The 13,530-nt window shown below is 35.4% G+C and overlaps 1 protein-coding gene across 1 annotated transcript; it reads right to left on the bottom strand.

Annotated features, from left to right (window-relative positions):
- Nucleotides 1-10,104: 10,104 nt before the first annotated feature.
- Nucleotides 10,105-12,622, bottom strand: LOC131074322 (probable leucine-rich repeat receptor-like protein kinase At1g35710). The gene has a single exon (XM_058010914.2). It carries the CDS (start codon nucleotides 12,592-12,594, stop codon nucleotides 10,105-10,107), a length of 2,490 nt encoding a protein of 829 aa, XP_057866897.2. The 5' UTR covers nucleotides 12,595-12,622.
- Between the last annotated feature and the right edge of the window lie 908 nt (nucleotides 12,623-13,530).

Here is a 13,530-nt window from a genome sequence, read left to right as displayed (position 1 = left end):
AGGAATTTTCTTCAAAATTTCTACTAAGACTTTCTTATATATATCTATGTGTAACAAAATTACCTCTTCAATCTCATTCTGCTCATTATCCTCTAAATCTTCATAATAAATGGATACATTTTTCAAAATTCCATCCTTGGTTATTTCATCAATCAATTCAGCACAGGTCATTGTAGCCTTACCAAATTCAGTAGCATTGTCACTCTTCTTGTTGTTGTTGTGGGTTACCAGAGTGGATGTGACTGGTTTCCTCTTCCGAATAGGTTTCCTAGTCGAAGGTGGGGGTGCAGTAGGTTTTGTTACTTTTCTCACAAGCTTCCTCCTTGGCTCCACATTCTTTTTCTCTACCGAAGGCTGGTCAACTTTCTTTCTTTGTACCACTTTGAATGCTAGAGATTCATTATCCTCTGGATCAGAGTCAGAAGTGACAAAAAAAATGAAAGTTTCGGGCCTCTTTTCCTTAGGAGCACTAACCATTGCCGGTTCCTTTGTCGGTTTGGATCCAGATCCCAGTTGAGTGTCTATCTTATGGATTGCATCTTATATATATGCAGACATCTTATCTATTTTCTTCTCTCTTCTTTTCTTGTCAAAGCCAATTTTGACTTCAAGAGCCTTTTCTTCAACAGTACCAAAGTGTTTTTTCTTATCATCCAATGGAGCTTCAAGAAACATTTTTGCATAAATTTCAAAAATGCTATCATCCACTTCATATCCAAGCTCAGTGACCCATATGTTCCTAATTTCTACTACCTCCATAAGAGTTTCATCAGTCTTCACCATAAAAAAGATATCAATGGAATACTTCTCCACAATGTACTTTGATATTCTTTCCCTTTGTTTCATATTTTCCTAAAATGTTTTGAAATAGCCCCAAAGCTTTTCATCCCTACCGGTACCAAGACTGGCGATTTCTTCCTTGATTTGCATACCTACTGGTATGTCATGAGCCCAACACTTCTTCCCTAGACTGGGTAGCTCATTTATGAAGTAAAGAATTAAACAAACAATGAGATTTCTGAACCTAAAAGTTCTTTTCTTAACACTCTTAATCTTTCCAAGATTCAGTATTAGTTCACTTCTCAGTCATTCACATAAGTCACACTTCTCATTATTATTTAACATCTAATAAGCAGCATGGATGCAGGAACTAGCAACAGGGTTCAGTCGACTAGATTGAGTTACCTTATAGTCTATTATCATGCTGACAAATTTCACATCTATGTCCTTGATTGTGCTAACCCTCATAGATCTTCCATCATGGGTTGCGTCGGTGAGCTTCTCAACCGCAGTGGTGGAAATCTTCTTGCCAGGTTCTTGTCCAACTTTGGGTAAGTCGGTGACTACTTGAATTTCTTCCTTTGTGATTATCTAGGGCTGATCCAGCTAGATGAACTCATTGTGAACCCTGCTCAGAACATATCTGATCACCTCATCTTTGAATTCTGATATGTATAGGATATCAGTTAACCCTAGATCCTCGATGATCTTATATTCCAACTTGATTGTTCTAGAACTTCCCAGTATCACAGATTGATACATGCCCTTTATCTCTTATGTACCTAGATCCTCCAAGGTGTAATGAATATATGCCCTTACATCTTCAACATACATCACGTCATCGGGAACCCTAGAGAATGCGCTCGCAGAGTCTTCTTTCTTAGCTATCTGGGGAACTTCCTTGAAAATGGGTCTTAGCCTATCCTTAACTTCAACAATGGTGTGATTTGCAATGAAGTAGGAGCAAATGATCCAGATGCCATTTCGAAGAAATACCTGAAAATGATCATCGATGTGAAGATTTGATTGCTTCTCTGATGATTACTGGAAATCCTCTCAGAATTCCTTTGCTCGCTCTTAATCACCTAAAATTTGTCTTTGCTTCACTCTGGATTGCTTGAATGTTGGGTGAGTGAAAATGAATTCACTTTCCCCTTTTATTAGCAAGTAAACCCTAATCCTTCACTGTCATAAATGCTTCATGATGTACCCTACCGGATGCTGGTTTTAGAGTCTTATGTTGGGTAAACCAACTCTCTAGATCTCTTCTAGATCTCCTCTGGGGAATATGCAAGATTTATAATATATTTTCCATCCCCTAAGGCGTATGCCTCAGTTATCGGTGAAATTTCTTGTCGGCGCAGGAATGCTCTATTCTATCGGTGGAGTTACTGGTGTAGATCCATCTGCACTTAGTTTTTTAGACTTTATAACCCATCTCTTGGTGTGATCTTGTTTTATTTCATCTACCTTCTTCTTTCCTTTCTCATTTTATTTATTATTGCTAACCGGTTGAGTCTTGCTTCTGCAATACTTAGCAATATGACCTATTTTGTTGCATGCATAACATGTAACATTGTTCTTTTGAATTTCTTTAACATATCCAGTGTCATTCATTGACCTACATTGATTAGCAAAATGACCAAACTTTCCACATGCATGACATTTGACATTCTTTCTGCAATCCTCTGATTTATGACCATATTTCTTGCAATTTGTGCATTGACTAGGAATAGAATTATAGTTTTGATTTGCTCTATTTCTACATTGTTTAGCCATATGCCCAAATTTATCACAAACAAAGAATCTACCATTGAATTTATAAGCATTAGATTGCCTTACCAGTTTCCTCTGGTCTGATGAGTTTTGCATACCGGTTGTCTGATCTTCATTTGCAGTATTGGAGCTTTCACCTTGTACAAATCCAAGTCCTCTAGAATCATCATTCTACCTTTGTCTTTTCAATAAGTCATCCAACTGTGCAGCACTAATCCTGAATTTTCCTTTATACTCACTTGCAGTAGTCAGATCATCTCTCATAGTAGTTATTTGTCTTTCAATTTCTTGTTCATTGTTCTGGGAGTGTGCCAAATTAGTTCTCAATAGATTATTCTCATGAGTCAATCTGCCACATTCATCAAATTTGTTCTTCAGAGATATAACAAGATTTTCTTCCTTCTTCTTTCTGTCCTCAATATCTTTTGATAACCTCATAGTCAGGTCTTGCATTTCATTCTTCATGAGCATGCTTTCTTGACTCAATTTCTGACATTGTTCCTTAAGTGCATTTTTCTCTTCATCATCCTGTTTTTTCAAAATTTCCTTTCTCTTAGCTTGAGCTGATGATAACCTTTCTTGCAGGACAAGAATGAATTCCTTAGCAGAATTCAATTCTTCTTGCAATTTTAAATTCTTCCTCCTTCCAGCATCATAATCCTCAAGATCCATCTCAAGTTGCTTCTCCATAGCCATGTTCAATGATTCTAGTTTCGGGATCTTGCTCAAGTTGTTAAACTTCTTCCGAGGAACTAGGCTCTGATACCAATTGTTGGGATCCAAGAACACTAAGAGGGGGGGTGAATCAGTGTTCTGCCATTAAGATATGATTTTACCCTTTTATAACGTACACATATAAACTAGTAAATGAAGAAACATATAACTTGAAGCAAATAAACCATCCACATAAATGAACACCATAACACACAAAATTTATACGTGAAAAACCACAAAGAGGAAAAACCACGATGGGATTTGTGACCCACAATATCAGTTCACTGGCCATATGAAAGGATATTACATAAAATGGGGGTTTGCACACTGCTCATCACAGAAGGAGTCTCACTGACTACAAGCTTCTTCTAAAATAAAATAGTAATAATGAACTCACAAAAAGCATATGCTATGACAAAAAGATTTTCAGTTATAGTTCTGCTATGTACCAGTTCATAAACCCTAAACACTTCTACCGGTATCTCCTCTCCACCAAGAATGATTTCCAAACTATCTACAAATAATTGCATGATATAACATTTGCATACAAATGATCTACATACATATACTTCACATTACACAGTCTCCTATATCCTTATTTCAGTCTCTCAGATCTATATCTATAATGACCTTACCAAACTGACCTATATACCCTTCACAAACAATATGCCTTATATCGGCTTACAATGCATTACAAAAGATATACAATGTCAGCCTTAATTACAAAATGATATTTACAAATAAAACTTCCTTCGGGTCCAAGCCTGATGTCGGCTTCACTGAAGTGTTGGATGTTGGTGTCAGTGTCGGTGTAACCCTGGATTCTCCAATGCTAGTGTCTACCGGTGAATGCCTCCAAATGCCGGTGTATGCCGATGTATGCTTCCTTATGAATCTTGTTGCCAAGTTACAATGTTACCATGTTGCCATCAATGACAACATATGAATCCAATGAGTGTCAATTGCCAACAGTATCAGCTCTGGTAAATCCTACAAGGCACAAGTCTATGATTGGAGGTTTGTTATATTATTTTAACTTAGACTAGACTAAATATAATGAATGCAATTTGTATTGTATAAAGATATCAGAGTGATCCTAGAGAGAATCAGGAGAGTGCGGTGAAAAGGATTTTTAGGTATTTGCAGGGAACAACTGAATATGGTTTGTGGTATCCTAAAGATGATGGTTTTACACTAAGTGCATATACAGATGCAGATTGGGCTAGAGATGTTGATGGCCAAAAGAGCACATCCAGTGGAGCTTTCTTTCCTGGAAAGAAACTTGTTTCATGGATCAACAAGAAACAGTCATGTACTTCTTTATCTACTACTAAATCTGAGTATGTTGTTGCTGCTACTAACTATACACAAGTTCTATGGATGAAGCAAATGTTGAAGGATATAAAGATGGATTGTAATGAACCAATAGTTATTCACTATGATAACTCTACTGCTATTGACATATCAAAGAATTCGGTATTTCATTCTAAGACAAAGAACATATGTATCAAGTACAACTTTTTGAAGGAGAAGGTGGAAGCAAATGAAGTTAGACTACTTTATGTGAACACTAAAGAACAGATTGCAGATATCTTCACTAAACCTTTTCCTAAGGAATCATTTGAGTACTTTAGAGACAGATTGGGAGTTTATGCCCCTCTGGTAGAGACTTGAGTGATGCTGATAGGCATCAGTCTGGTATGCATTTATCAGACCTATTATTCATTCTGGGTTGATGTGGTGGTGCTACTACTCAGGGGGAGTAGTCAGTTGTGTGGTTAAAAGGATTATATTATTGTTGTTTGATATTTATGTCATATTTTTAGCATTGATGTCAAAGGGAGAGAGATATATATGAAAAATAGAGCTTAACTATAATATCAGTCAGGAGAGAGATCAGAGCTTAACCAAGATATCTTTCACAGTGGGAGTTTGTTGGCTATCTTTTTGGGGGGGAGACTTGTTTGGCATTTCATGGCACCTGGATTTTTTTCACATCTAGTGTTGTCATCAATGCCAAAGGGGGAGATTGTTGGCAAATTGGAGGAATTGATTGTGTTGCATTGATGGCAACACTGGTTGTTTTGGCCGTTTATCGGTTTCCAATTGGTTCTGGTAGAGTGGTTGGATTATGATATTGATCTGGTATGATTGGGCTTGTGGAATTGGTTTGAATCTGTCATTTATGCTATTCATATGCATATCACAATCAGTTGGTTCGAGATTTGATGACTCACATGCTATCATTTTCTCTAGTAAGCCTTTTGGTTACTGATAAGGTTTTTATCGATAGAGCTTTGTTGAAGATCTTTTGATGCACGTGATAAGTGGTGTTGGTGTGGCTTCTAGATGGTTCGCGGGATGCAGTTGGTTATCTTGTTCATGTTCTTGTTGATCAGTGGTGTTGGATTTGGTTTATGGCAACCTATTTTGGGTCCGGTCTTATTTTGCTAGGTTATGGACCAGTTTATGTAACTTCTTTGATGATGCTCCCGATGCATTACTGGTTGGATTTATTGATTGGTTTATATTGTTTTGGTCCCAGGCCGACTTGGATTATCATTGGATTGCAAGTTTATATTATGAACTTATTGTATTATCTTTTAGGTGGTGGACCTAATGTTTAGGTCTCGGGTTGGTATATATATGATGTAAGATCTCTTTGTAGATCATGGTCATGGTTATGGGTTATGGTTATGCAATTATATGTGTGCTAACAAGGTTGTGATCATATGAGGAGGTTGTGGTCAATGATAAGTGATCGAATTGGATTTGTAAGAGAGATTTAAGACCTCCAGTATCGAGCTTAACCGGAACTATACTCAGGCATAGGAGATGCTATTTTACAGTTCACTCTTCCTTCTGGATTGTAGTCTAGATTTCCTTTGTAGTCAATGAGGCTCCTTTTGTGATGAGCAGTGCGCTCTAGGTTGTTGGCCTTCCTGCATGTGCAGGCCCCTCATTTTGTAATCACATACTTACTACAAAAGTATTATCTAACTGTGGGTAGGCTTCCCACCATGGTTTTTCCCTTTATCGAGGTTTCCACGTACAAATCTTGGTGTCATGTGTTATAGATGGATGGTAACTATTATGTGATTTATGTTTATGCCTAATTGCTATATATTCTATTCCGTTATTTGGGTTATACATTTCAGTATTAAGTTTATGTGTTTCGATAATGAGGTTTTGAATGCTTAAAGTTCTATAATCTGTTGACAACTGATTCACCCCCCTCCTCTCAGTTGTCCTCTGGTTATCTGAGCTATCTAACAGATACAAGTTTTATCAAGGGAGGGAGATCCTTAGATCGCAAAATCCCAACACAAATATGAGCATAAACCATCCTTTTTTCTGGCAGTTGTCATATGATCGATTGAGCATAATTCCCCAAAAGCTTCAATAATACCTTTAAAGATATCCTCATGCCAGTATTCTATCGGAAGTCCAAAGAGCCTGACCTACATAGGAACAACTGCAAAGAAATAATTAAACATATCCATATTAGGGGTCCATTTCTTAAGTGTAAGAGAGGACCGCCCCATCACCCATGGTCCACCATAGAGAATAGAAGAAATATCCTTAGCACAAGAGATGACAAAAGAGAAGAATCCCCTTGGGAGGGCCGAAGTCTCCACTTGACCCTTTAACTTCCACCTCTTACTAACAAACACCCTTACCAGATCAATATTAAGTCTCAGGCCCAAAAATTTTCCAACAAGGGTCAAATCCTTTATAGCTATATTATGATCAATGACTTGATCGGGGATTTCAAGAGTCACCTTACTACTATTTTTGTCAGAAATAACAACAACTAGGGGAAATGAAGATTTCCCAGCTGGTTTAACTAGAAATAGAGAGGCTCGTAGATTTCCCATTGCACCTAATAAAAAAACCCACTTCGTATGACCCGTAAAAGGTTTCACCATCCAATGAACACGTGACTCACCAAGAGAGCTCACACCTGGATCCATAGACCTAGGGTCCCAATCACTCAGGTCCGCCTGAAACCCAGCTTTCAAATCTATGTCATCCTCAGACTCCGCTTACCCCTGAATATTCATCCCACCAGCAGGCATGGGAGACTGGGAACCAGTCCCTAGTTGTCCCTGAGGCATACATTTCGTTGTTGAAGTGACTAGAGATTCTCGCTTGCAACCGTCCAGTACTTTGACTAAAACTATAAAATGAATTAACAAGAAGAAAATAAATGCATTTTAAAAATAGTAAAATAAATTAAGAAAATAATGCTTAAAGAAGCTAGTTCAAGGTCATTATATCATTTAAAATTTGATAGCATGGAATAGGGTTCAGGGCAGTACCCCAATTTTTTTTTTAAAGGGCAAATATTTGAATTGTCCTTACTTTAGGGTATGTTAAGTTCTTGAAGGAATGATAAAGAATGATTCAAAAATAATGTAAAAGTAATGTTAACATTGGGTTCATTGTAAATATGACCCTGCATAAAGGAGATTATGTTCCCTCGAGAGATAGTTTCACAAGAAACATTCAAATAACTTCAACAATAAGAACTAGTGAAGATATCTGATTATAGAAAAAGAAAATGAAGATTATTGTTATAGAAATGGAAAGAGCAGATGATAGGAATTTTTCGGTTCAAATCTAAGCATCTTGATCAGAGATGCCAACATAGTGTGCAAATGTTTGTGTGACACATTGTAGTCTTGTATGTACAAACCACAAACAAAAAAGACTTATAAATATGAAAACCCAACTCTATCCTTTAGATAAAAATGTCACAAAAAATACTAGTTATTAAATATAAAATAAATAAATATAAATGACATAAATAAAGCACAAGCAAACCCTTGTGTGTTTGTATGCTTCTAATAAATCTACACACAAGAAGAAGAGGAAAAATATTGGGGCTATATAGGGATTTGCTTGAGTCGAAACCCTTCTTTAATGTTCTCACCTCCACAGACAACTACATAGATAGATTTGGATAAAACAATAAATAGATAACATAATAGAAATAAACCCTGCTTAATGGAGGCAAACCCATATTACAAGAGATAAATTGATAGAAAGATAAATAGATAGGTAATCGATGTGATGAATCCCCAAGATGTTGAAAGACAAGATAAACAAATAGATATTACCAACAAGACTCGAGAAAGCCAAGAGAGATGCAAAGACTATGTGTGAGCTTAAGAGTGTTGTAGCAAGCAAGAGAGAGAAAGAGATAGCTAGGAGAGAAAAGGCATTGCCCAAAAGAACCAAGATAGATAACATGAATGAAAGAGATAGATTTAGAAGAGAAAAAAAGGAGGGAAAGAAGATTATGAGTTGTTTCCCACCAACATGAGCAGGTGACAAGTGTCAATATGCTCAAAATTGACATTTGAATGTTAAGATTTTGTAGGACAAATGAACGATGCATGAACATCCACGTGCCAAGCTAGTGTCCAAATGAATATTGCTAAAAATATGACAAGCAATAAGAGAATCACATGGCTAATTCAAAACTAATGTTGAAAGATAGCTACTAAAAATTAGTCTTGAGCATCTTGAGAGGAAAAAAGTTGATGCAAGGGCTGAAATGATCCTAAACAAATGCTAGGGTAATGGAGACTAAAGTGGCTACAAAAGTGTAGGTGGAATTGCAGAAGGGTTGCAATTTTCAAAACTACACTACCAAAGAAAATTAAATTGTTCCAAGATAATATTAATTTTTCATTGTAGGAATCTTTATTTTCCTAAAACAGCAAGAAAAATGATACAAATGGAACTCAAAAACTTATATTTGAATAGCTATAAAATGTTATTATTGATTCTAAAATTTGATCCCTTGGTTGGTGGGGGAAAAATTTTGAGGCTAATTTTCAATTATAAGATTTTATTTTTCTTAGATATGAATAGAACTGACATATATGGAATTAAAAATTTATAAATTACACTTTTATAAAAAGAAGAGAATTGCTATAAATAGAATTAAAAAACTTATAAATCAGTCTTATAACTTGAAGATTGAATATATATTAATATGAAATATTTGTGATATGCTTATATCTACTTTATCATGGAAGTACTACAATTTTGGATTTTTCAAATGGTTATCATCTATTTCACATTTTAATTCATCAATTTTTTGTTAGATGCTAACACTATTTTATACGTATTTTGTTTTAAAATGAAAATGTTTTAACCATGAAAAATAAATAATTTTAAATTTAATGTACTATGTACATTAAATTTAAATATGAAAATTCTTTTACCATGTAAAATGTGTCTAAATAAAGAAAATATAGGTCATTTTTTTTAATACCATATATTTAGAAAGAAAAAAAAAAGATTTAATAAAGATTAAAAGGTCACAATGCTTCTAATTTCATTTTTATTAAATTTGAAATAAAACCTTTACATATAGCTCGCTTACGTCCATAAAAAATTATGGTAATGATAATGAGCACACAAGTTTGTTCAATCTATCTCAAAATTAATAACATACCACTAAAAATCTTTCATCTAGTTACTCCAAGACTGTTAAAATAGAAGACAAATCAGAAAACCAGAAATTATACACAAACACAAGAATTTATCGTGGTTCACCAATTTGACTACATCCACAAGAAAAGAAGAGCAAAGATCTTTATTTTATCGCAACTTACATACATAGGGGTTTGCCCTCATATATATACAATAGTCTTCAAGAGAAGACGAAGAGACACAGATGAGAAGGTGAAATGAAGAGTCAGGCTTCACATCCCAACAAAGACCTACAAAACATACAAATAAAAGATTATAGTAAATTAATATTTTAAAATAAATAAATAAATAAAACAAATTTAAGAGCTCATTAGAACAAACCTTTCATATTGTCAAATTTTTTATCCATGGAAATAAATATTTCAAGACCATGTCAACCCCATCAAAGTATTTTTGTCCCCACTTCCTTGTAAATACAATAGACACCACCACAGCTCCAAAACCCACACCATATGACAGTCCGACTCCAATCCAATACAACAGACTTACCTCAATATGTTCCTCTTCATTGGTAGCTAAAGAAATTAGAAGGTGAGGAGGAGAAAATTCTGGCCAAAAGCAATTCTTTGGAAGTGGACATCCCCATAAATTTGGATTCCCTTCATATGAAGATTTTGTAAATGTTGCCATGTGTCCTCCTTGTGGTATGCTACCTGAAAGATTGTTGTTGGATAACTTCAGGGCCCCCAAGTAGCTCAAAGATCCAAGTCCCAATGGAATTTGTCCAGAGAAATGATTTGTAGAAAGATCTAATGATTCAAGCCAACTCATTTGTACAATACTATCTGGAATTGTACCATTGAAATTATTCATGGATAGGTTGAACAATATTAGGCCTTTCAACTTTCCTATATCAGAAGGAAGATTACCATTTAATTGGTTGTTGGAAAGGTCTATGGATGCCATCTTGGAAAAAATATATGTGTAGTGCTCATCTCTACCTTTAGAATTCATGTTCAGTTCATCCTCATATATGAACTCAGTCCTTCTGCTAAGAAAATACATTTGAAATATGATAAATCCATTTTGTGGTTCTATCAACATTGCTTGCAAACTGAAAATGCTATGTGGTATAAACCCAGATAGAATATTTGAAGAGAGGTCCAAGATTTGTAGGTACCTCAGTTGCCCAATTTCTGTAGGAATGCTACCTTCAAATTTATTTTTCCTCATTGCTAACACTTGCAGATTTGAAAGGTTTCCTATTGCTTTAGGAATCTGCCCTATGAATAGGTTTTGCCCAATATCAAGAAAAAGTAAATTTGTGCAATTTGATATTGAGCAAGGAAATGCTCCACTCAGCTGGTTATTCTTTATCACTAGTGACTGTAGTTGACGTAGCGCACCAAACTCAGATGGTATCATACCACCCAAATTATTATCTCCCAGATTCAAAATATGAAGTGAGGAACAATTGGCTATGCTCGGAGGGATGATTCCATTCAGATGGTTATTCGCCAGATTTAACATTTGCAGTGAAGAGCAGACCTGCATACTTGGAGGAATGCTTCCTGTCAGTAAATTGTCATTGAGAAACAATCCTTGTATATGAGGCGGCCAAATTGGAGGTATATGTCCGCACAATGCATTGTTAGACACATCCAAGACCTTTATTGCTTTCCAAGCTGAAGTATTCAGCAAAAGATGACCTTGCAGATGGTTTGTTGTGAGATTGATGTAGCGTAGGCTCATATCTAGTAGCCAAGAAGGAATTTCTCCAACAAGATTGGATTCAGCTATTTCCAACTCTTCAAGATAGAATTGAGTCGAAATCCATGAGGGGATTTGACCATCCACTACCTTACATGATGCCATATATAACATTGCTAATTGAAATGAGGGAATCCATGTGGTGCTGGTGTTGAGTACACAATTGGATAAGGACAATATCTCTAATTTTCTAAGGCTTTGCAAGAGAGTCTCTAAAATAATGTGATGGCCATTTAGTGAGATGTAGAGTTGTTCAAGTGTAGAGGGTAGCACTAAGAGAGTAATACTCTGGTTGAATGGATTCCCATCAACAACGAGGGCAATAAGGGAGGAGAGCCTTGAAAATGAGGGGGGAAGAGTTCCAGTCAGCTGGTTGTCAGACAAAACCATCACTTGCAGTGAAGAGAGATTGCCCAAGGAATTTGGTATACATCCATTCAAGTGATTCTGACTAAGATCTAGGTGCGTTAGAGAAGAGAGATTAGAGAGAGAGGATGGAATGGTTCCTGTGAATTGATTCTCACTAAGATCTAGGTCAGTTAGAGAAGAGAGAATGGAGAAAGAAGAGGGAATGTTTCCTGTGAGTTTATTATGATAGAGAATTAGTGTAGTTAGAGAAGAGAGATTAGAGAAAGAGGAGGGAAGGCTTCCAGTGAGTTGATTCCAACTGAGATCTAAGCTAGTTAGAGAAGAGAGATTAGACAGAGGAGGAATATTCCCACTCAAACTATTACCAGATAAATCTAACAGTGCGAGAGAAGAGAGTTTTGTGAAGCAGGGGGGGATAGTACCTGTTAATCCCATGTCAGACAGGCGTATGGTTGCAACAGAAGGGAGGGTGCACAAGCTCTCAGATATGGCGCCCTTCATGTCAGATCCTGTAAGATTAACACCCACTACGTGATGAGTGGTGTTATCACAGGAAATGCCATCCCAGAGGCAGCAATCTCTTCCTTTCTCCCACGAACTCAGTACATTTGAAGAGTAATTTAGGCCAGCTTTGAAGAGATGAAGGGCATGGGCTTCCCTCTCGGTACATCCGCAGCAGAAGCGGAGAAGAGAGAGTGTAATGATAGAAAACAAAAGTTGAAGTTGGTTGGCCATGGGTGATTGAAAGTTTTGGGGAATCAGCTTGCAATTTAGCAGGTTAATGAGATTGAGAAGGCAAATGCATATAACGAAGAAGAGGTGTTGAGTGGAGTCCAAAAAAGGCTAATGCTGTTTTGTCCAAATAGTGGGAAGAGAACCATGCGTGAGACATACGTTTCAAAAATATTTTTAATTGGAAAAATGAATGAAGCGCCACTGATATTTTGGCATTTTACTTTCCAACTAGTGCAGGAAAATGAGAAGGCAGGTAATTACGAGGAAGATGACTTCCTGCCGTATGAAGGTGACTTCTTGCCAGATTTGCCGCGTGAAAAATAAGAACTACCATTCCTGCATTCAAACTGACGTGAAAGATTTTGCAACATTTCAAGATTCTGCTATACTTATGATAAGACATCACTTTCATTTGACTAGACTTGTGGTAAAAGAAGATTCATTGACTTCTACAAAATATTATTTGAAAATATTATTTTTAATATTAAATAATATATTATATAAAGAAATTAATGTATTTTAAAAATATTTTTAGATATTAAATTTAATTTTGAAGTGTCATTGAATTTAATTGGTTATATATAATTAAAAAAATTTGTCTATTTTTAAATATTTTTACAATAAAATTAGTTATAAAGTGTGATTGAATTTAAATAATAATTGTTCCTTTGATTTTGAATATAAATTTGTAAATGACATTTTTTTTTAAATTATTTTAATTTGAAATTTTCAAGAGTTTAGATCTATTCAATAATCTTATAATAAATTATTTTCAAATTTAGAATTTCTATATCATATTTAATTTTTTATTTTAGATGTGATACATCTTATTCACAATAAGAAATAGTCATGAGTTAGTTTTTCTAAATTATTATATTTTTACACTTCCCTTCAAAATTACTTAAACAATTATCTAATTATAACTTTATAACTTTT

This window comes from Cryptomeria japonica, chromosome 8, assembly GCF_030272615.1.
Source record: "Cryptomeria japonica chromosome 8, Sugi_1.0, whole genome shotgun sequence".
Lineage (NCBI taxonomy): Eukaryota > Viridiplantae > Streptophyta > Pinopsida > Cupressales > Cupressaceae > Cryptomeria > Cryptomeria japonica.
The sequence above is the reverse complement of the archived record's forward strand: the minus strand, read 5'-3'. Positions and strand labels throughout refer to the sequence as shown.

Coding starts and splice junctions, on each gene's coding strand:
- LOC131074322 (XM_058010914.2), bottom strand. CDS start 12,594: ATGGCCAACCAACTTCAACTTTTGTTTTCTATCATTACACTCTCTCTT.